The 25,208-nt window shown below is 31.0% G+C and overlaps 1 protein-coding gene across 3 annotated transcripts in view; it reads left to right on the plus strand.

The window, feature by feature from the left end:
- Positions 1-23,194, plus strand: part of LOC123306017 (E3 ubiquitin-protein ligase UBR5) — a 34,409-nt gene extending 11,215 nt beyond the window's left edge. For 2 of the 3 annotated variants that reach the window (XM_044887878.1, XM_044887879.1), the window contains exons 11-34: positions 94-384; positions 791-1,076; positions 1,288-1,404; positions 3,385-3,510; positions 3,591-3,858; positions 3,918-4,140; positions 4,440-4,803; positions 5,180-5,415; positions 8,221-8,565; positions 8,631-8,811; positions 9,237-9,518; positions 10,346-10,493; positions 10,589-10,934; positions 13,272-13,551; positions 13,621-13,847; positions 14,935-15,099; positions 15,421-15,586; positions 15,663-15,854; positions 16,402-16,829; positions 17,252-18,600; positions 19,117-19,323; positions 20,586-20,733; positions 20,820-21,050; positions 22,775-23,194. In XM_044887878.1, the coding sequence (XP_044743813.1) occupies positions 94-384; positions 791-1,076; positions 1,288-1,404; positions 3,385-3,510; positions 3,591-3,858; positions 3,918-4,140; positions 4,440-4,803; positions 5,180-5,415; positions 8,221-8,565; positions 8,631-8,811; positions 9,237-9,518; positions 10,346-10,493; positions 10,589-10,934; positions 13,272-13,551; positions 13,621-13,847; positions 14,935-15,099; positions 15,421-15,586; positions 15,663-15,854; positions 16,402-16,829; positions 17,252-18,600; positions 19,117-19,323; positions 20,586-20,733; positions 20,820-21,050; positions 22,775-22,987 (6,819 nt within the window). In that variant the 3' untranslated portion in view covers positions 22,988-23,194. The remainder of the gene's footprint in view (positions 1-93; positions 385-790; positions 1,077-1,287; positions 1,405-3,384; positions 3,511-3,590; positions 3,859-3,917; positions 4,141-4,439; positions 4,804-5,179; positions 5,416-8,220; positions 8,566-8,630; positions 8,812-9,236; positions 9,519-10,345; positions 10,494-10,588; positions 10,935-13,271; positions 13,552-13,620; positions 13,848-14,934; positions 15,100-15,420; positions 15,587-15,662; positions 15,855-16,401; positions 16,830-17,251; positions 18,601-19,116; positions 19,324-20,585; positions 20,734-20,819; positions 21,051-22,774) is intronic. The other variant, XM_044887880.1, reaches the window with a different exon arrangement.
- Positions 23,195-25,208: the final 2,014 nt, after the last annotated feature.

The following is a 25,208-nucleotide window of genomic DNA, read 5'->3' on the forward strand; positions in this document are numbered from 1 at the left end:
GAAATTTTTTTGACCTTGTTATTAATTTCTTCAAAATTTTAAGTTCGAAGTCTACAGTAAAAAATTAAAATATTTTATTATTTTCATAAATAGGTTGTTAAACCGAATGTGACGTCAAGAATACCCGATTGTGTCCAACGTACACCAAGGCGAGTACCATTAGTTGGTGAATCATTACCTGGAGTACAAATACTTGCATTAGCAGTAGATGCTCAAGGTGTACACGCTGTGGTCCGACAAGGTGTCCTTCCAAATACACGACTCAGCTACGTGGTGTATAACTTAAGTTCTGGACGGGTTGAACAAGATAGTCCATTCCCAAGTGATACAACTGCTTTTATGGGACTTTATCCGCAAGACATTACATTAACTAGTGCTGGAGAGGTAAAAAGGCAATTTCATTACTAATCTAACAATTATTATGTTAAAAAACACCAAAATCTTAACAAAATTGAAAGAAGTTTTTAAGCAGCTCTTATTGCATTAAGCAATATCCAAAATCATACAAAGTTGAACATCCTTAAAAATTTCTTTTTTTCCAAACACAAATAAGTTTACCAAATTAATTCCTGGAAAAAAATATCCCATTCTGTTCTAGTTAAATGTTATGGAATAATCGACATTTAAGTCAAACATTTCTCTTTCAAAAATTTTTAATCTGAACTTTGACTGAAAGCATAAAACATTAATAGATATATTCTCTGTGCTAATGTCAAGAGTTGCTGTAAAATTTTACCAAAGTTCATTCATTTTGACTAAATTATTAATAAATATATTAATTGTTTTTTAGTGTTCGGAAAGTGTATTAATATTACGTGACGGAAACAGCACAATTTATCCACTAGCAAAAGATTGTACAGATGCTGTACGTGAACCACAATGGTTAGACTTGCCTCCTGTTCGATGTTTAGGAGCCGGTACTCTATCCTTATCAACAAACAGTTCTAGTAATCATTTAAAAAATCGAGCTGCATTAGTCGTACTCGCATTAGAAAATCAAATATTGATTTCTCGTGTATTACGGTGTGATTTAGAAGGAGTTCGGCAAGTTTTAACACAATTAGAAATTGAATCAAGTAAGTGAATATAAATTTTATTTGTTTTGAATACGTAATTGTTAAATTAAAATCAATTTGTAATCCGTTTCCAATGCCTAGTTTAATTTTTGTATTATAAGTTGTGTACATGGGATGGAGAAAGTGGGATAGGACAGATTAAAAATTTATTTTAAATACTTTTCATTCATTATCTTTGATAATTTAATAATTTTAAATTTTTTTATCGTAGAAATGAACAGTTCCAATATTGATTTGGTATTAGCGGAACGTTGCGATGGAAATCGTAATGTTTTCCACGCATGTGTAAATATGTGTACACCTACATCAAATAAAGAAGGCGATAATGGTATGCCATTATATTAACATTTTTAGTTCTTAACTTTTTTTATTTATAACACTTACTTTAATTATTACACAAGTTATCAATGTTGTCAATTATATTCTAACAAATTCAATATTTGTCGTAAGAAGAATGTTTAACGAGCGAAAATTTATTAAATATTTTTCTTGCAAGTTTCTTTAATTTAGAAAGGATAGGCGCCGAATTTAAAAGTTTTTTTTAAATTATGAAATAACTATGGCCTTCAGAAGCTCACAATAATTGTTATACATATTTTAAATATTCTAGTATTCATTAAAACAAATTTTATTCTAATTAGTATATCTCGAAATTAAATATTTAAATTTTAAATGTCCTGAGATTACAAAAATGCGACACTCTGCTTATTACCCGACCAAAGATAGATTGGCAGTTGATTTCGAGTACAGCGTTGTCAAAAACTCAAGCTAACCGTAGATCCATCTATGCTTTACTATTCGGACTATATCTAATTATGATTTATTAATTATTCTGTTTTATTTTTGTTATAAAATGTGATTATAAATTTACTTTGAGGTTGCGTTATCAAGGGAATTAATATTTATATTTATGATTTATAAATTATTTCTAAAGAATTGTCTTTGAATAATTTAAAATGTTCAACAATTTTCTGATATAATTGTTTATGTTTGAATCAGACCGCTTATAAACTGTCACAATATAACAACGCTGTAAGTTAGATTATATTGGCTGTCCACGAAGGACACACTTAGGCTATAAAACCCATTGTGATACCATATATGTGTTTTCCCATTTTTCCACCGATAATTTCATTTATCAGCTCCTCAATTATTTTGAGAGGCTGAATGCACCTCCTTCATGCATATACCTTGTACTACTCCAGTCTATAACAACTATTAATTAAATTAATTTTTGTTGTGACGGCGGGAATCGAACCCGCTTCCCAGGCATACCGCGAACTGAATTGCTTGAACTGAACTACACATTCCGCTTCGCGACCAATTTTGTGAGAAAATTACTTGAAACAGTAAAATTCTAATTGATTGCAAAAAGTCCTTCAAACTGTGTGAAATTTGCTTCTGTGGACGTAAAACATAAAGGATTTTATTAAAGGAACTGTAATTTAACAATCCAGCCTATTAAAAAAAAAAAAACTTCAAACTAATCGACTCGTGAGATTTGAACTGTTGTACGAGCTTCCACAAATATTTACCATCGAACTCGGTTCTTGCCCAGGATTTTAATCAATACCCAACTCTTTACATTTTACTCATCATCCCTGCTTTCTACGACGAATTTCTCGATGTTTTTGCCAGTTCTAATCCTTAGAGAAAATTAAAAATTACGAATTAATTAAATGTAAATTCAACTGCAAACTCCAGGAAAAAAACTAGATTCAAAATTTTTTCATTAACCTAAAGTAAAGTTAACCTTGTTCTAAGTATATATGTATAGTATGGTTATCGGTAGTATAATAAATGTATATAACTGATGATGTCCCATGCATGGGTATGCTATTAGAGAGTTGCATACAAACATACATACATACAGGTGAAGCTAATATAAGCGTGTTAAAAATCATTCGACTTGAGATTCAGAAGATTCAGAAATTTTCTGAATTTGAATCGCTAAACATCCTTAAATATTATAAAACATTGTACTAAAACATTCATGTTTAAAATCGATTAAAATAATTTCCTAGGTTTGTATATATTGATTGTTTCCAGAGTTAATATTTGCTAATAGCTTTTAAAGGAAAGTTGTTTAAAAAAATTTATAATTTAGTTTTTATAAGTACAATTTAAATATTTAAAATCGAGATACAGGATAAGTTTAAAACATTATACAAAATAAAAAAAATTAAAAAAAAAACATTAAGTAATAAAATTCGAGGAAATAAACGTTTCTTTAAAAATAAAATTTTCCTAAATCAATCAGTCTGTATGAATTTAAAAAAAAATTTCGTCACAATTTCTTTGTACACAGAAACAGCTAATAGCGCCGGTCTAGAATGTATGAATGTCATAACTAATGCTCTAGGATCAAGATCTGTATCGCTACGTGAAATGATGAGACGCGCCGCGCAAGACGTTGTAGCAAATCGCTCGTCAAGTATGTTCTCCAAAAATGAAATTTGTATGATTAGTTTGTACTTTTGTTTAATTTTATTAATTTGAATTTATATAAAATAGGTGATAATGCACCATCAAATTTACCTGAAGAACCAATACCAACATTAAGTTGGCCACCAGAAAATTTTGATCCAACATCAGGCGATGAAGACAGTTTAATGGGATTAGGAAAAGGTACACCAGGTACATCAACTTCATCACATATGCCATCAACTCCAGTTATTGTAACAGATCCCACTGAACGCCGGCAAAATGCTATGGCTGCATTAAAGCTAATGTGTGATTCACCTGTTTTGGCACCATATCTCCGAGAAATGCTTAGTGCAAAGTTAGTTAACTCGAAATTTTTGTTTTTATTGGCTATTTTAATTCTATTAACTTTTTTAGGGATGCTCAAGGACAAACACCGTTTATGTTAGCTGTTGGATCACGAAGCTATCCTGCAGCTTTGACTTTACACGATTGCATACAAAGAGTTGCTGGAATTGGTGGATCTCGCACAGAAATGATTTTTCCTACTGGGTCACAACCTGATCATTCACCATTACATGTTCTTTGTAGTAACGACACTTGTAGTTTTACTTGGACTGGTCCGGAACATATTAATCAGGTAAATCTATTATTTCAGTTTTGACTTCAGAATTGTCAACCTTTAAATGCCCATATAATCCAATTAATCTACGGAAGCCCAATGTTAAATTTGACAAAATTGCTATCAGAAGGCTTATTTTCTTCTATAACAACATATTTTTTTGTTTTCTGATAGAAATTTTGTGGTCATCCCTTTCGCAAATTAATTGGTTGATTTTATAATTTGGTTGATATCTATAAAATTGATTGATTTTATAAAAATAAGATTTAGTGATTTATATAAAATGGCAATAATAAATTTTTTTATTATAATTTCAGGATATATTTGAATGCCGCACATGTGGTTTAACTGGATCATTCTGCTGTTGCACGGAGTGTGCGCGTGTATGCCATCGAGGTCATGACTGTAAATTAAAAAAGACATCACCAACAGCGTACTGTGATTGTTGGGAGAAATGTAAATGCAAAGCTTTAATTATGGGAAATCAAGCAGCAAGATTTGAATTATTATGCCGAATTATTTCTGATACCGATTTAGTAACATTACCAAATTCTCGTGGTGAAAATATTTTACTATTTTTAGTTCAAACGGTTGGTCGACAAACCGTTGAACAACGGCAATATCGTGCCGGTAGACCACGAACAGCATCAGCAAGTTCTAGAAAAACACCAAATTCAGATAGTAAGTATATATATTATTTTTCTTGAGTTTTGATAATATTGAAAATATTTTTGTTGTTTATAACAATTAAAGATTATGGTTTAGTAAACTAGAATTATTAAATTTCGTTAAATTAAAAACTTTTTGTGTGCTCTTCCACTTAACGTGGTTTGAGATCGGCTCAAATATAATGATCGATCGTCTCACGTTATAAAAATCAACCTGCGTTGAAGGTGACATCACTTTTAACGTTTGGACTCCAGCCTCACACATGACTAATAATTTGTTTGTACTTGGCTCGAGACTATTATTTATTTATTTTTCTTGGTTTACTGAACTATTCCTAAAATAAACATATAAATTTTGTTAATTTACATTACAAATTTCTATTAATAAGTTGTTGTCCATCAAGTCGATTCTGAAATGCCGGAACATGATTTGGAACCACCTAGATTCAGTAGGCGTGCATTAGAACGTTTACTGAATGATTGGCGTGCCGTACGCAGTATGATTATGTCTGGTGTAAATGAAGATGATCCATTACGTAATTCCCAACCGTATTTAAAAGCTCAATCTGGTACAACGCTACTTGACAAGTTTACGCATTGTTTACTTGTCAAATGTAATTTAGAGGTAAGTTATTAAGATTATATCTTAAGAGTACACGGGAGCGTGTTTAAGTTAGAAACGCAAACCCATTCTCTCAAAGTGTATTGGGCTTAAGGTTGATCATTTTAAAGAAACATCTACTGCAATAGTGCTCTTCAACTGTAAAAGATGTCTAACAACTAGCTCTGGAGCTCAATTATTTTATCTTATTTTGTTAGTGGTATATTAATATTATTTTATATTATTTTAAAATAATATTTTTTTAAAATGATCTATTAATACTTTTATTACTAAACACTATAATCCAGTAAAATAATACATTGTGGTATGCAAAAGGTCGGGTAGTTTTGATTTTTTCCTATGTTGTTAGTGTTAGGCCCATGACTTAAAATCCAAGTTTTCCACCTCGGGGTGCCAAGGCGCGCCGCGGGGCGCGCCACTTTTTAATGAAATATCGAAAATTTGACCATTCCTAAGTGAAATCTCGCGAACGGTTTATTTTACAGAAAATATTATTTTAATAAATTAAAGGGTAATAAATTTGTGACAGTTTAAGCCCAACACCAGGTTTGTAGCGTAAATAATGGCTGAAATACAAACCTTCAAAATAAACCAATTTTTCAAAGATTTGTGAAAATCGTGATTTTTTAAATATATTTCCACAATATAATTGTTTAAATCAAACGCCGTATAAATTAATTGTGTATGTTAGTTTATTTGCTATAAAAGAATAAAAGAAAGTATTAATAAAATTATGAAAGAAAGAATGAAAAGTGTGTTTGTAGGAGTTATATATTAACATTTTTTTATCAATGAATGTCCTATTTAGTTAAAACAATACAGTACACTTTGGAAGTATTTGTTACAAATAACGATAACAGTATCTATTTAAAGTTTTCGCATTTTTGATGGGCCAGGATGGAAATGCTCAAGCTCTGCCTGATGCTCCTTGTTCTCTTCATCCAGTGGAAAATTTAACTCTCCTATATCTTCATGTTTAGAGTTATTTATTGACGCCAGCATGTCGTCTTCGTCTTACAATTGCAAGATATCATTTTAAGAAGGGATTCAGGAGCTGCATCTCTGTCCATTTTGAGGGGAGAGAGCCCAAATCTGGTAGATACCCAGCCCCATTCAAGAGGGTTTTTCTCTTGACCTAGCCACTTCTGTATCTGAAGGTAAGATCTTAATGCGTGAAATCGTGCTGCATCTACGGTTGGGGGTAAACGTTCTAGACTGAAACGTGCTTTCATTGCTGATTTTGTAAAGAGCGTGTAGCGCAAGTGATTGAGATCACGTTCAGGCTCCCTGAGATTACCTCCATATAAATGTATTAAAAAGGTTTCACCTGCCTTGGCAACTTGGTCTTTGGTAGAATCAGGGTCGAAGAACACTTGAATTTTTTCTTCCAGGTGTTGGGTTTTTTCTATAAGAGAGCAAAATTTTTTCTTCCCATGGGTGAATGAACAAAATTATTCCACTGAATTGGTGTTTAAATGATGTTGTGGAATATAACACATCAGGCGTATTCCCTCTTCCACATTTTCGGAAGTACAGATTCTCTTTCTTTGAAGCTAACCCCGTTATGAGAACTAAAAGATCAATGTCTTCACCAATCACGAAAATATTGTCATACTGAGATGTAACAGAAATAGCAGTGTCAGCAATTAGTACATCTGCATCTTCTTCTGTTTGCTTTACTGTTACATTTGCTTCTTGCAGAAATGTTTTCAAGAGCTCAATGAAACGCACTTTGTTGCTTTCATTAGCTAAAAATTCTTCTTGAGATTTTACTGGACATGTGCTTTCATTGAAGATTATCTCATGGGATAAATATAAATTTTTTCGTCGATTAAATTAAATCTGACAATAACATGACAATAGAATTAATTTGTTTTTACTAAACTACTAACACTCAGCTGATCAATTAATAATGCAGGTTTACCAACCTATATCATTGATCCCAATTATCTTAGTTAATTTATTTTGAAGATCTATAATTCAGCCATTATTTACGCTACAAACCTGGTGTTGGGCTTAAACTGTCACAAATTTATTACCCTTTAATTTATTAAAATAATATTTTCTGTAAAATAAACCGTTCGCGAGATTTCACTTAGGAATTATCAAATTTTCGATATTTCATTAAAAAGTGGCGCGCCCCGCGGCGCGCCTTGGCACCCCGAGGTGGAAAACTTGGATTTAAAGTCATGGGCTCAACACTAACAACATATCCAAAAATCAAAACTACCCGACCTTTTGCACAGCAACCCCATATTTTCATACATATTTACTGGACTACTACATATTTATCGTGAATTTTGTAGTCCATGTAGACTGTGAGCCGTAAGAAATTGAGTGACATTTCGTTTTTTGCGTTTTGTGACTTTTAAAACTTTTTCTAAAAGAAAGAACATTGAAGACAAAATACGTGAAAGATTGCACAAGCGATTTATAACTTGAAAATGTTCCTTTACAAGTCTATTCCATTTTTATTCACAAAAAAAAAAACTCAGTTTACATTACAACTTGGATGAGATTTCTTAATTTTACAGGTCAAAGGAATTAGGACTTTTTATTCTCTATTCCTCTATTTATTAGTTAGAATATTCCAATATGTCTCAAAGTTTGAAATCGGTTCAGTAAAATTTGAGGAAAAATTTATATTATCTTAAAAGTATATACTATGTTGTGAACTATATGAACCTCTGTATATACTATGTTGTGAACTATATGAATCTAGATAAAATCGAGGATTATGCTTTTGTGAAAATCGATTCAATTTGAATTTAAAAAAAACGTTTAATTTTTATTTTAAATATTTTTTAGATGTTGGATGCATTATTAACAACATTAATTCGTGAAATATTGGACGATCATACACCAGGCCGATCAGCAGATGCCCAATTAGTTGCACGTCGTTTTGTACGTTCTGTTGCACGAATTTTTGTTATTTTTAGTATTGAAATGGCACCAAATACAACAAAACGTAAAAGTTTTAGTGCAAGTTCGCAACCATTAACAAAATGTCGACGAGTATTCCGTGCATTGATACGATTATCTGTCGAAGAATTATGTGAAACTGCTGATTCACTGATTGCACCCGTACGATTGGGTGTAGCCAGGCCGACAGCACCATTTACATTAGCTGCGAACACTGTTGATGTTATCAATGTAAGAATTTTATATTTTTAAATTATTTTGAATGGTTTTACGATAAAATTTTATTATTTTTTTAGGGTTCCGAAGAATTATTCTGTGTTGAACCAATGGCACCAAGTTCAATTCGTAATGTTGGTAGTGACATGAATGTTAGCATAGCTTCGCGGGGTGATAATAGACCACAATTAGCTACAGAATCAGTCCGATCACGTGCTGATAATGCACAACCCTTATTGGAAGACACTAATGATGCCGAAAGTAGGTTAATTTTTATTTAACGATTTTTAATAGTTTTACTCTCGTTTTGTTATAGTATTTAACAGCGGAGTGTTTAGGTATTTTTCATTTAAAATTTCGGGATATTTATACTCTGAAATACAATGCGATTTTCTTAGCCCTTCATGAATGCATAGTATGCCTTTTTAATATTTTTAAGGAGTATTTGTTCAATCTTTTCGTTATTATAAAAATATTGAGGTTTATAGATGTAACCATCTACTGTGTTTGGTTGTTTACATCACCTACACGATGTAAACTCGAATTAACTACGAAGTACATATATAATTTGTTGATGGGATTGTGTTAGCAGCCGAACACAGTATCAGATGCGTGAAATCTAGATATGATGGTGTATCAAATAACGAAATGTTGTGTGTGTCAACTAAAATGCTTTTAAATTTTAGATATGGCCGTCGATAATGATGACGATAATGTATCAGAACAAGAAGACAATATCGGTGATCAACAACGTGTTGGTCGTCAAGATTCAATAACTGAAAGTAATGAAGTACCAGGTGGTCCTTCTGGCGATCCATTAAGTAATAATCCACCAGCTGAAGATAGTGATCCTGAATTAGATTTATTAGCAGAAACTGAATCAGATAGTGACGATAATCATAGCAATCAAGAGACAGTATCAGCTCAACGTAGTGTACAAACTGGTGCTACAGCTGGTTCTGATACAGGTATAGTTTGCAACACTTAAAATACTATAGACTTAATAATTTTAATGTTTTTATTAAAAATTACTATAAATGAAAATCAACTTGACAATAAAATGTTGAGTTTAAATCTAATTAGATTTAATTAAAAAGGTAAAATAATTTTAATTAACGATTGCTTATAAAATCTGGGGAATCAGAATGTATACTTTGGAAAATATATGGTGAATAATGGTGAATGTTTCGCATAAAAAATGTTACTTTCTTTTCAAGGTCATATTGGATATGAATATTAAGTAGTGTTTTTGAATTCTTATTATACTTTTATTTAAAACACTTGAAATAATAATTTTTGAAAAGTTCCGAAATGTTCTAAAAACAATACTAGCGTTGAGTGGATAGGATGGCTACATTTTATTACTATTTTAACGATTAAACGGTTATTTCAGTTTCCGATTTTTGAACAACTTTCATTATTTAATCTACAAGTTTTCAAACTATTTACTACAGAAAATAGTAGAAAAGTAAAATTTTAACTATTACTTCTGGAGATTAATTTTTGATAATTTGGATAGTTAATAAACCCTTTTAAAGAGCGGGTTGTTTTTTCTTAATTCAATAACTAAAAATATAGAATTTTTTATTTATTATATATAAAAAGCCTTTAGCATGATGAATCAGAAATGAAGTATGAAAAATAATATACTAAAAAAAGGTATACAATTTTAAATATAATCAAAGTCAAGTTGACAAGGGGCGTGAATTTAGATTTTAAAAGTGTGATTATTTTAGTGACGCCCTTCTGTGTATTAAGTCTATGGTTCATAAAAAATTTTTATTTATAATAACAGGCATAGCATCACTTCTGTTATTCCCAGAAGACGAATCAGGTGAATCAAGCCAACAAGAAGATGAAGAGAGCGACGCAGCTGAAACCGACGAACAAGATGCCGAAGATGCCGTTGCATTAGCTGATGAGCAATTAGAACGAAGAGTCAAGTAAGTACTAAAAACTAAACTAAGAGATCTATTTGCTATTTCTAAATATAAGCGTTTTAATTTTCTTAAAATAATAAATTATTTTTGTTTATTAGTACTCTAGCACAAGGACATAGAAATAACTTAGCACCGCAAGGTATGCAATGGGCATTCCGACGTGAAGCATCCCGTGCGGCTGGAGTTCGTATTGCTGGTGGATCCAATTTAGTTTTCATTGATCCCAGTTCGTTAAGACGATCAACATCTGCAAACACAACTGCTGTAGCAGCTAGTGCTGAACCTGTAACAATGGCAACAACGGCAAGCTGTCTTGCGCGTGCTTTTGGTATTGTAATACGACAAATTGCTGATCTTTTAACAATGCTTCAACATTATACAACTTTGGCGCCATCATTACCAATTACTTTAGAAATTTCTGAACAAGAATCGATTAATCTTCAGGTAAGTATTGACTTTAAATTTGTTTATACAAATTTCATCGTCGCATAAACATAATAATTTTTCATAAAGCTGAATTTACACATTTTAGCCAGATGATCCCGTGATTTTTAGTTATGATTGGAATGAAAATTTTTAATTATTTCATGAAGACTGATTTACCTATTAATGAATTTATTTGGTGTAAATAAAAAACCTTAACACTAGATTGAGACTCGAAGTAGAACAGATTATAGCGATCTTACTTTGTAAGATCATTTAAAATAATTATTGCTCATAGCTAATGAGTTAGAGGAACTATTGTAGTTAAAGCCTTAAAAAGGATATATTTATCGAGCAATAATTATTGGGACTTTATTTCATATGCTGTATTTTATAAAAGGCTACTTTTAGTTTTATAAGTTTTAGGTTTTTTTAACAAATCAGTTACCAATATTGTTTGATGATATCTTTTCTTTAGCTAATTAGGTGTACCTGTGTGTCCGTCCATCCGTTTATATGATAACCCAAAAATCAAGAGATAGCGATAAATGTTCATTTGAGAAAAACAACTTTCCCAATCTTAATAATTATTTTAGTACTGGTATATTTGGTGTTGTTTTTTTTTTTTAATTGAGATATGCTTGCAACTCGAAAAATAAATGTAGTTGAGAAAATTGCTTCATTTTATTGAATTCGACCTAAGTGATTCAGTCAAATTATACATGAAAAGGGGGTGAATCTCGCATCAAATCAGGTGTTTTTGTTTTCTTGATATGTTTCTTGCAATGTTCAATTCAAGTTTTCGACCTTGGCAAACAACTAGATCATGCCGAAAAATAAGAAAAATCTCGAAAATTTTGGCCTTTTTTCAGTTTTTGCCGATTTTGAACCGAAAGGACTGGTTTTTCATAAAAAATTGTGGTATACATTTTTAAGTAAGTTAAATTTGCAACAATAAAACCGACTTTTATAGGACCGATAGTTTCGGAGATACAGATTTTCAAAGTTTGCCTATTTCGTCAAGTTGCACGATTTTCGCAAAATTTCATCTTTTAAACCGTTGAGAGATAGGACAAAACTTTAAATGTAAAAAATGTTTCTTATAAAAAAATTAACAACTTTAGTTTGGAACATTTTTTCGTAAACACTCCGGTTTTCGAAAATTTTCCAGGTCCAAATAGTCAACAATTGAAATAAGATCAAAATTTTTGAGGTTTTTCTTATTTTTCGGCATGATCCGCTCGTTTTCCGAAGGTGAAAACTTGGATTTAACATTTCCTTTACATTGCAAACAACATATCAAAAATATCTGATTTGATGCAAGGTCCAATGTTTAATTGGATTGAATTAAATCTTTCAGGTTGATTATGATGACTTACTCTGATTCATAATTGGTAAGAGATACACTTTAAATTAGAAAATGGTCAGTACTTAAAAAAAAAAGTAAAACATAAAAAAAAACTGTGAATAACAAAAACGATTTTTATAAAAAAAGCTAGTTTCGAGCATATATCAAATTAAATAAAAACTCTCTGGTATCAAGTCTGGGCTGTATACCACTTGAAGTAAGAAAGATCTTTCTGTCCTTATCTTTCTTATTTGACAGTGTCTGTCATTAGCGCCGTCATTCTGTTTCTTTCAGTTTGTATTGCATCTTATCGTCAGCCAACTGTAATAATTATACACAGTTCAAAATTCAAAAATTGATATACATAGACGAGAAAATTTAACACAAAATATGTTTTTACGTCTAAAATTTCCGAAGTAAGTTTGTTGAAAAAAATTGAAAAAAAAAAATAATGTACCAAATGGACTGAAAATGGTTAATTGGTGAGGGGGGGTAGGTGGTTTGGTGTCGCTGAACACGAATTAGATGTTAACAAAATTCCTCGTAGGACCTGGAGACTTAGGCATTCTGATATCAAAAGCAGAACTTTAAAAAAGAAATTTTCTAATCATTATTTACTATGTTATTTGTACATTTTATAAAAGTGGGACTTTTTAAATGCACAAACGAGAGAAATTATCTCTCAATAATCTTCAATATTCACAAAGTTTATAAATACCTTCTAGAATCTAATGCAAAAAACCACAAATCGATCCATCTTACTTCGGAAGATTTAGAGGTAAAATGCTAAATTTTCTCGTCCACCAAGAGTATCTATACAACTAACTCTGATAGTAATATTCACTTATTTTATAAACAACTCGGACTTATTTTATAAACAACTTATTTCGAACTTATTTTATAAACAATTCAAACATTGATATCCAAGCATATGCAGTGTATTTATACAATTAGCTCCGATAATCTTTGCTTGTTTTTAATTGTAAATTTGTTGATTGATTCTTGTACAGATGTATCTAGAATATCAATTAAAACCAACATGGGATTGGTTATTAACTGTTATGGACACAACAGAAGCTCAACTTCGTTTTGGTGTATCATTAACAAGTGCCGCTGATTCAGCTCATCCTGCACATCCCTTACATTCAGGTGGTAGTGGAAGCGCAATAAATTCAACAACATCTGGTTTATTAGGAACTCCAACATTACCATTAAATGTACTTGGTGGTACAGCAGCATCAACATCAGGGCTTACATCAAGATCTCACCGTACACATCACGTGTCGGGAGGTATGTTCCATGACCTATTGGATCATACAAATAATACGAAAGCCTTCAGACTAAAAAGAAATTTTATAGGTGGAGAAGCACATTCTGCACGACGTGAATTTTTATCTTATTGCCTATCTTTAATGAGATCACACAATGGTGAACATTTGGATTCGTTACCAATTCTAGATGTATCTGCATTGAAACATATTGCGTATGTGTTTGATGCATTGATTTATTATATGAGATCAGCATCCGACCAAGCTGACACAGAGACATTACAAGATGGTTTACCGCCACAAGCATGGAATGATCAGGTATGTTTATTATGTTTATGAACATCTAAATACGATTTTAATTAAGTCCGAGACCAGGGATATGGATTTGAAAATTAAATCTTTCTTAGCTTTAAATCTCCGAGCGAGATTTAGTTTATTTATATAGTTGCCATGATAATGAGAATATACATTGCTCTAACAAGGATTGAATCAAAGTATAATTTTAATCCTAACCTAGATAGAATCGGAACCTATTCTAACCTTGAACGATTGAATCCTGGAACGATTTAACTGAAAGATGCTTATTCTTTACAAACGTGAATACCATTATTCCTGATGTTTTTCATCAACATAACAGGTTCCCTGAAAATTTTGCAACCACTTCTTGGACCATTATGTTGGTAGTCTAAACAGGGCGAGACCGGCTCGCAGTATGATTTCAAGTAGACGGTCAATAAGTTGAACCAATACATGCAAAAGTAATAGTAAATTTCTTCTTCATCATAAGTTATCCAAATTGTTAAAGTAACTCTGTCTAACCCTGTTTGAGATACATGAAACGCTTATATATATGGCCGTTGCAGCTAACATTCGTTTTTAGAAATACATGCATCTGCTTTACGCTTCAAAATAAGTCAATTTAGGCCTATCTTATAAATTTTTTTTTTTCATCATAAAAATCCAATTTTTGTATTTATTGGATCAAAATTACTATATATACCGAATTTTATAAAATTTTGAAACATAGTTGTTTGTAATTTTTTCGATTTTTTCCAAAGAATGTAAACTCCTTAAGAAAATCGAGAAACGATTTTTGTCTCCAATTCCGATAAACAATACAATAACTTAGAAAATATTTATCTAATAGTAAAATGAACTGGATTTTTCATAGCTTTAGTGTTCTACTCACTTTAGAAAATCCAAAAACTGAAATACAAATTTTTTGAATTATTTTACAATTTTTTAAGTTTATTAATCAACAAAAAATTGGATATAAATAAAATCGTAAAAATCATTTGTTTTTGATTTGGGTTAAAAATACAGTTTTCACGAATTTAGTTTTGAAAATTAATTTTAGTTTTTAGGTATAATTTTTTGCATTTTACATACTTTTTTGTATTTTTAGGACGAGAACGATAATGACGAAACTGAAGAAGAAATTGCCCATTCTGTTGCTATGGATACAGATTCTGTTGATGAACAGGATTCAACTAGTGTAGGCGTTTCAGGGCCATCGTTATCTACTGGATCATTGTTACAAGGAAAAGGACGAAAACATCCATTTTTCCAGGTTTAAATTTGATTTTTTTTTTTAAATTTAATCAATATTGCATTATCGATTTTGAAAAGAACATCCGAAAGGACAAAAAGTTATTTTAAATATCTTTTGGATACTTTAAATAATTTTTTCACTATTTTACCTTGGTAGCTGAAAGATTTTTACAAATGTCTTTTCTAAGAAATTATTATTTTTGGTCTTAATATTTATAAACAAGAAATTCGAAGAATAACATCCGCAAAGTACAACTAGTTGGTGAATATATCAAAAATCCAAAATGGAAAATAGGTTTGGTTTACCTGGATGGTTATTGTAATATTTTTTCTTTTATAGCGTTCTGAATCAACATTATGTTTGGGTTCTGCACCACCAGATCCATTCGAGACTCCAATGGCTGAAGCTTTACCTCTTGCTGATCAACCACATCTTTTACAACCTAGCGCTCGACGTGAAGAATTATTTGGTATTCCTAAGCAACCAATTACTATACCTAGCAGTGGTATGTACATAATTTTCGTATAAATAATTTTTTGTAACATAGTCTTGGAACTATATGAAACAAACATTTTTTGCAGGATCAAACAGTGGTGTACATAATCCATTGGAAGAATTACCTATTCATTTAGGCCTTTCTACAAGGACTGTAAATGAATCAGTTCCTGTACCTTCTACATCATCAGGAGCTACAGAATCTAAACCTGGACCAAGTAAAATTAAAGAAGCAAATAATTTCGAAAATATCATTAAAAAATCCGAACAACAATCAGGTTTGTAATGATTTTAAAATACATTATTTTTATTTAAAATGGATTCCTGAAGATTAAATTTGATTTATTGTGGAGAGTCGTCTTCCAGAAATAAAATTGTATTTCCTTATCAAAATCTCTAAAAACGATAGGAAATCATACACGGATACTTTCTAAGAAAGTGAACACTGCAATCTATTGCAATCTATTACTCACCTGGAATCTATTTGTTGGAAATTCAATGATATTCAGTTATACTTTCACCACTGGCTCGTGAATAATATAACATTAACAACTTTTCTTTCAAATAATTATTTTGTTTCACTCACAGAACAATTTTAACTATATTCTATGACATAGAATCTATGCCGATTCATCAAAGAGAGGAATTTGGTTTAGGATTTTTTCCTCATACCTGAAAAACAACAAAAAATCCAAAAATTAGCCTATTCACCTGTCTATCACTTTATAAAGTCATTGATTAACGAGACTCGTTGAAATATTGTACATAAACATAATTTTTTTGAGCCGTTATGTATAAATTTCTGACACTTTATATTATTTATAGGTGAAATTAGTGGACGTAATCAAACGAATCGTCCACAAATTATAATATCACCACGTCGTATGGCAGCAGCAGTGGAAGCAGGTCTACTTGCTGCCAACAACTGTACAAAACGAAATCTTCAGGATACCAACAATTCAACTAGCTGTTCAAATACTCCATCGTCAAATTTAATGTTACCAACATTTAATCTTTTACCACCAATTCATTTAGGATCGTCATCATCTTCGTCACAACAAAATTTAACAAATATAGCACCTAGTGGTAGCACAACTGTTACAAATGTTGCTACCGGATCTGCTACAACATTAACACCATCATCAATGGTAATGTCAATTGGTTCAACATCAAATGATAATAATTCATCGTCGATTCGATCACCTATTAAAAGTGTTATAGTTCGAGCTGGATCTTCTTCAAATATTAGTGTGGTAAGTAAAAAAAAAATATTAGAGAATTCGCAAAAAATCTTTATATTTTGTTTTGAGTTCGATTTAAATCAAAGCATTTGTAATATTTTATTAGTCTTAACACCATGAAAACTTGGGTTGAAAACTGGATAAGATAGAGAGGGATTGTACCGCTTGGGTTAATAGACAATCCGCGCGAGTTGCACACATAATCTTTTATGAATGGGGAATTAGTTTTATGTGCCCAAATTTTTGTGCAATGATAAATAGATCATTGTTCATTTAGTGTACATAAATTAATATTTATTTTATAAAAATCAAAAAATTACATTATGGCTCGTAGAAATTATATATTTATTTAATTCTTTTGTTATATTAATAAGAAGATATCCCTAACTTTAAAAATTATGAATATTCTTGTATTTATTCCTTTTTTTTAACAGCGTTCCGATAATTCCGAAACAATGATGGTTCCACCATTTGACACCAGAAACGCAGACACATTAGAAAATCAAGAAATATCGTCGCATGTAACAGTTGAAACCACCCCTGTTTCAAGATCACCACCACCAGTACCTGAACGTGAAAATACTACTACAAATAGAGTTGTCGAATCAATCCACCCAGCCATTGGTTCAACCGTATCCCATGACTTACTACTTGGTCGATGGCGTTTATCATTAGATTTATTCGGACGTGTATTTATGGAAGATGTTGGTTTAGAACCGGGCTCCGTTGTATCTGAATTAGGAGGATTCCCCGTTAAAGAGGCAAAATTCCGTCGTGATATGGAAAAATTACGTAACGGACAACCACGTGATTTAACGTTACATAAAATGGAACGCGATCGAACACAATTACTATTACAAACCTTTAAAGAATTAAATACACAATATAATAATTATAGTCGGCGTGCTACAAGTTCGCAACCACCTTTAGCTGTGAATCGAGTAAAAGTTACATTTAAAGACGAACCTGGAGAAGGTTCTGGTGTTGCACGTAGTTTTTATACAGCCATTGCTGAAGCATTATTGGTAAATGAAAAGTTACCAACATTAGAAAGTGCGCAAGTCGGTAGTAAATATGCTCATATGCATAGTGTATTACAACGATTACATACTCGAGGACGTGAGCCTACAACTAGACGGTCTGGTGGAGGTAGTTCAGCTCGACCTCAAAATCGAGCACGTGATCATTGGCGACAGCTAAGTTACGATGCAAGAGCGTATGCTCCACCTCCGCAACTTTTACAACCTGAGGGGTTAGCAGCAGTTGCTGGTGGTTCTAGTGGTGGTGGTGCAGGTGGTAATGGAGGTGGAGGTCCGTCTCCAGGACCATCTTCTTCGTCTAATAATATGAACGATCACTTAACATTACATCAACAACAATTGGGCGAACGTCTATATCCATTAGTATATGCAATCCATCAAAGTTTTGCTGGTAAAATTACCGGTATGCTGTTAGAATTATCACCGGCTCAAATTTTAATTTTATTATCGTCTGAGGATTCCTTACGATTGAAAGTAGAAGAAGCTGTTGATCTTATATTAGCACATAATCATGAGCTTGCTTCTGAAGCATTGCTCGATTTAGATGTTTTTTCGTTAACGGAACGCGCACGACGTAATGCATCTCGAAGTAATGTGGAAACAAATATTCAAGAAGATTCAAATTCAGATGATACAGAAGATAATAGTCCATTATTTTATTGTCCTGGTAAACGTGGTTTTTATTCACCACGACAAGGAAAAGCTAGTTTTGAACGATTAAATGCATTTAGAAATGTTGGAAGGTAAGAAAAATTGATTATATTTTAAGATCTGTGATCAAAGGCAGAGGGCGTATGCGTTTTTTGATCGAGGATTAATTCTAAACAGAAAAATGAATGCTAAAAAAATGATTTTAGTGTATGATCAAATCAAAAAAGAAATCTTATGAAATAACACATCCGTTTAATTGAAAAATCATAGTAAGTTTTAACAACTTATTTTAGTAGTTTTTAAACGATGTCAAATTCGAGTTTCTAATGTTTAGAATTCGAAAATGAATATTGTCCAATCAATAGATAGGTTTATGGTAGGCAAACGATCACATTCACATGTCGTAGTTAAAAATTCTGTGGGATATCCATCTAAAAAATGACATCCGAAATAAAGCGTTATTCAATTTTGCCGAAGTATAACGTTGTTAAAGTTTAACTTTGTAGTATATAAAGATCCAATTAGCAATAGTGTTAAATATATTTACGGATCAGATATTAAAATTTTTTATTTGAATATGTATTTAATAAATTGAATTTTTGTTACAGGTTATTAGGATTATGTCTTTTACAAAATGAACTGTGTCCAATATTCTTATCACGACATGTTTTAAAATACATACTGGGTAGACCATGTAGATTCCATGATTTAGCATTTTTTGATCCTGTAGTTTATGAGTCATTACGACAATTGGTCGTTGATGCTGAAACAAAAGAATCAAATAGCTTATTTAGTGCGTTAGACTTAACATTTAGGTAAGTTTATTCACAAATTTCTTTAATAATAAATACAAAACAATCAACAGAGCTAAAATCAGAGCGATATTAAGTATTGCAGCAACTCTTTTTACTTTTCAACATTTTTATTTTTGTTTATTAGTCAACATTAACTTATATACGTGAGTGTAGTAAACAAACACAAGTAACAAACAAGCGAAAACAAACAGTTGACTGAGTTAATTGTTGATTACGCAATCGTTTTTACATGTAAGTAAATTAAGACAGCCACTCTTACACATAAAGCAATAAGAGTATCTTTCTTCCCACTTTCTCAGTGTAGATAGTAATAAACAAACACATACATAATTACAAAACATGTATCACTTTTTACGTCCTGAGCACACAAATGAGAAGGGCGGTGGGGCTCTTGACAGGACACTGTCGATTAAACTATCACCTACATAATAAAAGGATCTCTGATAATCTCACTTGTAGAGCCTGTATGTAGGATGACGAAACCTCCTTACATGTTATTTGCACCTGCAGAAATCTGCAGGGCGTCAGATTCAGAATGTTCCGGTCCAAAATTTGGGATCCATCTATCCTGGGAGAGATCCCGACGGAGAAGATTTAAGCTATTTGCGTAGTGTCTAGCCTCGATAGAATCCTATAGCTTAATCTGATTTTAATAGCATCTCTTACCCGAAGACGTTTCGTCTAGGTATAAGGGACCAACTTGCGGGTACCCCTCTTATGTTTTATTATTATTATTATTACGTCCTAAGCACGCTATAAAAATTTTAGCTTGATATTTCTTTTCGTTTTTGAGCTGTCGTTTCGACAGACAGAAATAGACGGAAAACCGGATATGGACTCTTTAGGTGATTTTATGAACACCTATACCAAATTTTTTTTTGTAGCATCAATATTTTTAAGCTTTATAAACTTGGGATTAAACTTAGTATACCTTGATAAATATATTTCATATACAGGGTGTTCTATTATTGATAGCAGAAAACTATACCAAATTTCTATCTGAGGCCTAATTCGGGAGATGTGACTATGGTAAAAATAGAATGATTTGCGCATTCACAGGCCAATGAAACTCATCAAACGAGTAGGTGTCACTTTAAAATATAAAGGAGACTATCATAAAACAATAACTGATTGACATTTGACAGATAACTGCATTATTTCCTGCAAATTTTAATTTTCGTTCAATTTTGTCGAATCGGAATTCTGTCGTTTTCATTATCCATGTTACAATTTGTGTCTAATCTATTAATTTTACTTTTCAGTATTGACTTAAATCCGGAAGAAGGAGGTGGAACACAAGATTTAATAACTGGTGGACGTAACATTGAAGTAACCGCTTCTAATGTATATGATTATGTAAGAAAATATGCCGAATGTCGAATGATTCGAACACAAGAAAAGGCTATAGAGGTAAAATTCATAATTCAAAATCTGTTTAAATAGCATATAAAAATTGCTCATGTAATTACTTTTCTAATATATAAATTTGTTAATAGGCTCTCCGTTCTGGCGTTTTTGATGTTTTACCGGAAGGTTCATTAGATGGATTAACCGCTGAAGATTTAAGATTATTGTTGAATGGTGTTGGCGATATAAATGTATCAGTTTTAATTTCATACACATCATTTAATGATGAATCTGGTGAAACAAGTGAACGTCTTGTGAAATTTAAACGATGGCTTTGGTCTATTGTTGAAAAAATGACACATGTTGAACGTCAAGATTTGGTAAGTTTTTAACGAAATGTTAAATGTTGTATCTATATTTTTGGTAGGACTTTTTTGCCGCTATTTTTAGTTTATTTTAATCTTAAGGTGTATTCTACGAATTAAAACCAATAATTGATTTCTGCACATTTCATACCAGAACTTTATTTTTGAGGCAAATACACAATAAAAATGGACGGACATCAATTTTAAGATGTGTTTTTTTTTTTTTTTTTTAGTTAAGAATGTCTTTTATCCTACCCAAGTTCGTCCATTTATTGTCCATATGCTCCGCCTAATCCATATAATCCCCTTGAAAGAGACCAATATTTAGATCTTTCGCTCGTTTGGAAATTTGTTTAGGGGTCCATTTTCAGGGTTGTTGTCCGCCCTTATAAAGCAAGCGATATTTGAGGTTTCTTTGAAGGATAAGAGTTCTCTTCCTTTTAGAACCGCAGGTTTATTGTTTTTGTTTATTCATTTCCATGTACGTTCACTCTAAAAGTACAAGCACTGAGTTTAAATCCCATTGTTTTGAATCTTAAACCTTTTTTTTTTTTTTCTTAGTCTGAGTCTCAGTCATTACTTTGAAGCTGATAAATGGATGTTATTTATACAGGGGAGTCTCGGTAATTTGAACCTGAACCCCTAAATACGCGGTATCTCGATTTATTTAGACTTTGACACTAGAACAAAATGTTATTTCCCTGCGAGGTATTGATAGTACATATTTATACTCTGTAACTCGAATTTCTAAAAGCATAGTCCATAATTCGTAGTTAGTAAAATATAATGACGTCGTACTTATAGTCTAAAATATGGTATATTTCATCGTATAACCAGATGAGAGACATATTTTTTATGAAATTTTATTACTTTATATACACGCCTATTATAACTTGTCTATCGAAAAGTATTCATGGCTATTTTTAATTAAATTAATTTTAATCAATGTTTTCCATGAACAGTTTTTTACAGACAAGTCTATGCTATTATTAAAGCTATAAAAAATTATCCTACGTTTTTGAACCAAGATATTCGCTTTATAAGCAAAATTGACACTTTTGGATTTAAAATCCTGTATCTTTTGAAATAATCATCACAATGAAATTTTGTTCATCTCATTCGAAAATTTAAACAGCCTTCTTTTAAGCCCTTGCATATTGTTTAAAAACGACAAGAGGGAGAGTGGTAAAAATTTTTAAGAAACAATATGCAAGAATTTAAATGACTACAGTTTAAGTTTTCGAATGAGATTAAAAAAAATCCCAGTGTGGTGATTATTTGTCAAATTTTCTCTGAAAGCGAATATCTTGGACCTAAAACGTACGGTATTTTTTTATAGATCATTTTCAAGAAAAATAACAGTAAGCTTTCGAGTGGTATTAACAAATTTGTTGTGAAATGATAATTTTTTAAATTTTGATACGCTTTTTAACTTCATATAAAATTTAGGGATAACATTTCTCACCCTTTCAACCCTTCGTGTAAAGCGGCAAGGGGTGATAAAAATTTATGAGCAACGGATTCCAAAATTAGAAAATAAAAGTTTTCGAATGAGCTATTGATATTTCAAATGAGGTGAAATTTTGTGTAAAAATTTTGATCATTTAATAAATTGGTTGTGTATATTTACCGCTATTGGTTCAATATAGGAAAGATTATTCGTCTTTGCTTAATCCTCTTGACTCTTTACTTTTTATTATTCTCAAACCATATTATTATACATTTATGATTTATTTTAGGTATACTTTTGGACTGGATCACCAGCATTACCAGCTAGTGAAGATGGTTTCCAACCAATGCCATCTGTTACAATCCGACCAGCTGACGATACTCACTTACCAACAGCAAACACATGTATATCACGATTATACATACCGTTGTATAGTAGTCGCACTGTATTAAGACATAAATTATTATTAGCTATAAAAACAAAGAATTTTGGTTTTGTGTAAAAAAAAAACATAAAGATTATATAAAATGAGAAAAGCATACGCGCACACTCACACAAATTTCAAAAAAATAATACACAACTAATACAACAACATAACCCCATTATTATTTATACAAAATTTATTTTCACAAGACGAAACAATAACACTTTTTATCCCCCAGGAAACAATCATTTCTTCTAGAATTTAATTCATTTATTTTTGCTTCAGTTGTATACAATTTTTTATACATAACAAAAATGTTATTAAAAAGAAACAAAAAAAAAAAAAAAAAAAATTAGAAAATAATAATTTTTCATTTTTCACAAACATTTAGCATAATAATATTGTAAGGAAAATATTTCTTGTATTATTATTATTTAAAATTATTTAAAAACAAAAAACATTTCCCTATCTCTCTCTTTCTCATTCATATATTGAAGCTTATTCAAATTTAAAAAATGACCATTTGTTCATATAAATATATATAATTTTACTTGTAATTATTAATTATTATGAATAATTAAAATATAAAGAAACAAAAGAAATTGATGTATTTTAATCGGTACCGTTTATTAAATCCTTAAAGGGGGGTACACCTTTAGACGGCTGAATTTCGACGAATTTGTATGGAATTTATTATAGGAGCATTGACGAATATTAAATAAGTTCTTTTTTAAGAAAAACAATGGGTTTAATCCATTTTATTGTAGGTAATTCTTTGGATGAGTCAGAAATCATCTTCGGAAAAATTCAAATTATAATGTGGTATTTAACGTACACTTGTATAAATAGGTTAGTCAATCATTTGTTGTCAAATTTGGAGCAGGACACAAAACACATTGAAATGTTTTGCAGTGATTATATTTTATCTCCAGGTGTCACATTTATGTATTTAAATACTTAAAAAACATTGATGAAATAATTGGAAGTTGTTACTACAAATTTATAAAGAAAACCTAGCGCTAAAGGTTGTAAAGATAACACCCCATTAAAAATTAAAATATTTACTACTATTTTGTAATTTCTATTTCGATTTTTTCGTTACAAAATTAGGTAATCGATAATACATATGCCCTTTGAAATTTTTTTGTTTTAATTATTCAGAAATAAATTACTCAATACTAACAGTACCAGTCGTTAGCTTGAGATGAATTCGAATTATCATTGATATTTTACAGAAAATGAGACACTAGAATATAGAAGATTCGAGCGAAATTTGGCCCGAGAACACTAAAGGAATTAGGGTCGGTACTGATGAGGACTAATATTTAATTTTGGCATAAAGAAAACTTTTTTCATTTAAAAGTTTATATGGTGTTTTCTTTAACAAAATTGTGTGATTGTAATGAAAAAAATTAACTTCAAAAATTTAACATAAGCGGAAAAATACCTTCTGGCTAAATACACATACGTAAGGCAGAACAGAACATTTTCAGATAAAAAATGTCAAAGAAAACGCTAATAGATAAGAAGTATACTTGAGTAATTTTAAATAGGAAATTGGATTTATATTACTTTGTAGATGCTTTATATTGATTGGAAAATATAGCCGTATTTTAAACATAATTATATGTTTCATAAATATGTATTTAAAAAAATTATTAATAAAATTTTTTTTAAATACTAAACGACTGTATTTTTATTAGCTTTAATAACCATTTGAAATGTTTGTGAATATGCCATTTTTAAATAATACTCGTCATAATTTATTTAAAATAATGTGATACGTAAAATTTCAAATTTATTTTGTAATCTTCTATTTTTTTTTAGAAAAAATTATTTTGTGTTTAGGCCAAATGAGTAGATGTTTACGGGATGTCCGTGACTCGATAGACATAGCTTACGAGTATTTTCTTTAGACATATGATATGTGCCCTATTTAATTTAACCAATAAAAAAAGGCATTGTTGAGTAAAGTAGTTTCATGTTTTATTAATTAAAAATTTTTGTATAGCTAACACAAATGTAATTGAATTTTTGGTTCAAAATGTCCCCTCGTTACCTCACAACACATTGTTGCTCTTCTAGTAGTTGAAGACGTAGCTCTCTGAAGTGTATCCGGATCGTCAGGTTTGAATGCAGCTGCAGTCATAATATTTTTAATTAATTCATCTCTGGTGTATTATGGCTCTAACTGCATCCACACGAGACGTTCTAGATACTCTTCAGAGAAGCTACGTCTTCAATTATTAGAAGACCAATAAAGTGTTGTGAGGCAACGGGGGAACATTATGAATCAAAA

This window comes from Chrysoperla carnea, chromosome 1 (assembly GCF_905475395.1).
Source record: "Chrysoperla carnea chromosome 1, inChrCarn1.1, whole genome shotgun sequence".
NCBI lineage: Eukaryota > Metazoa > Arthropoda > Insecta > Neuroptera > Chrysopidae > Chrysoperla > Chrysoperla carnea.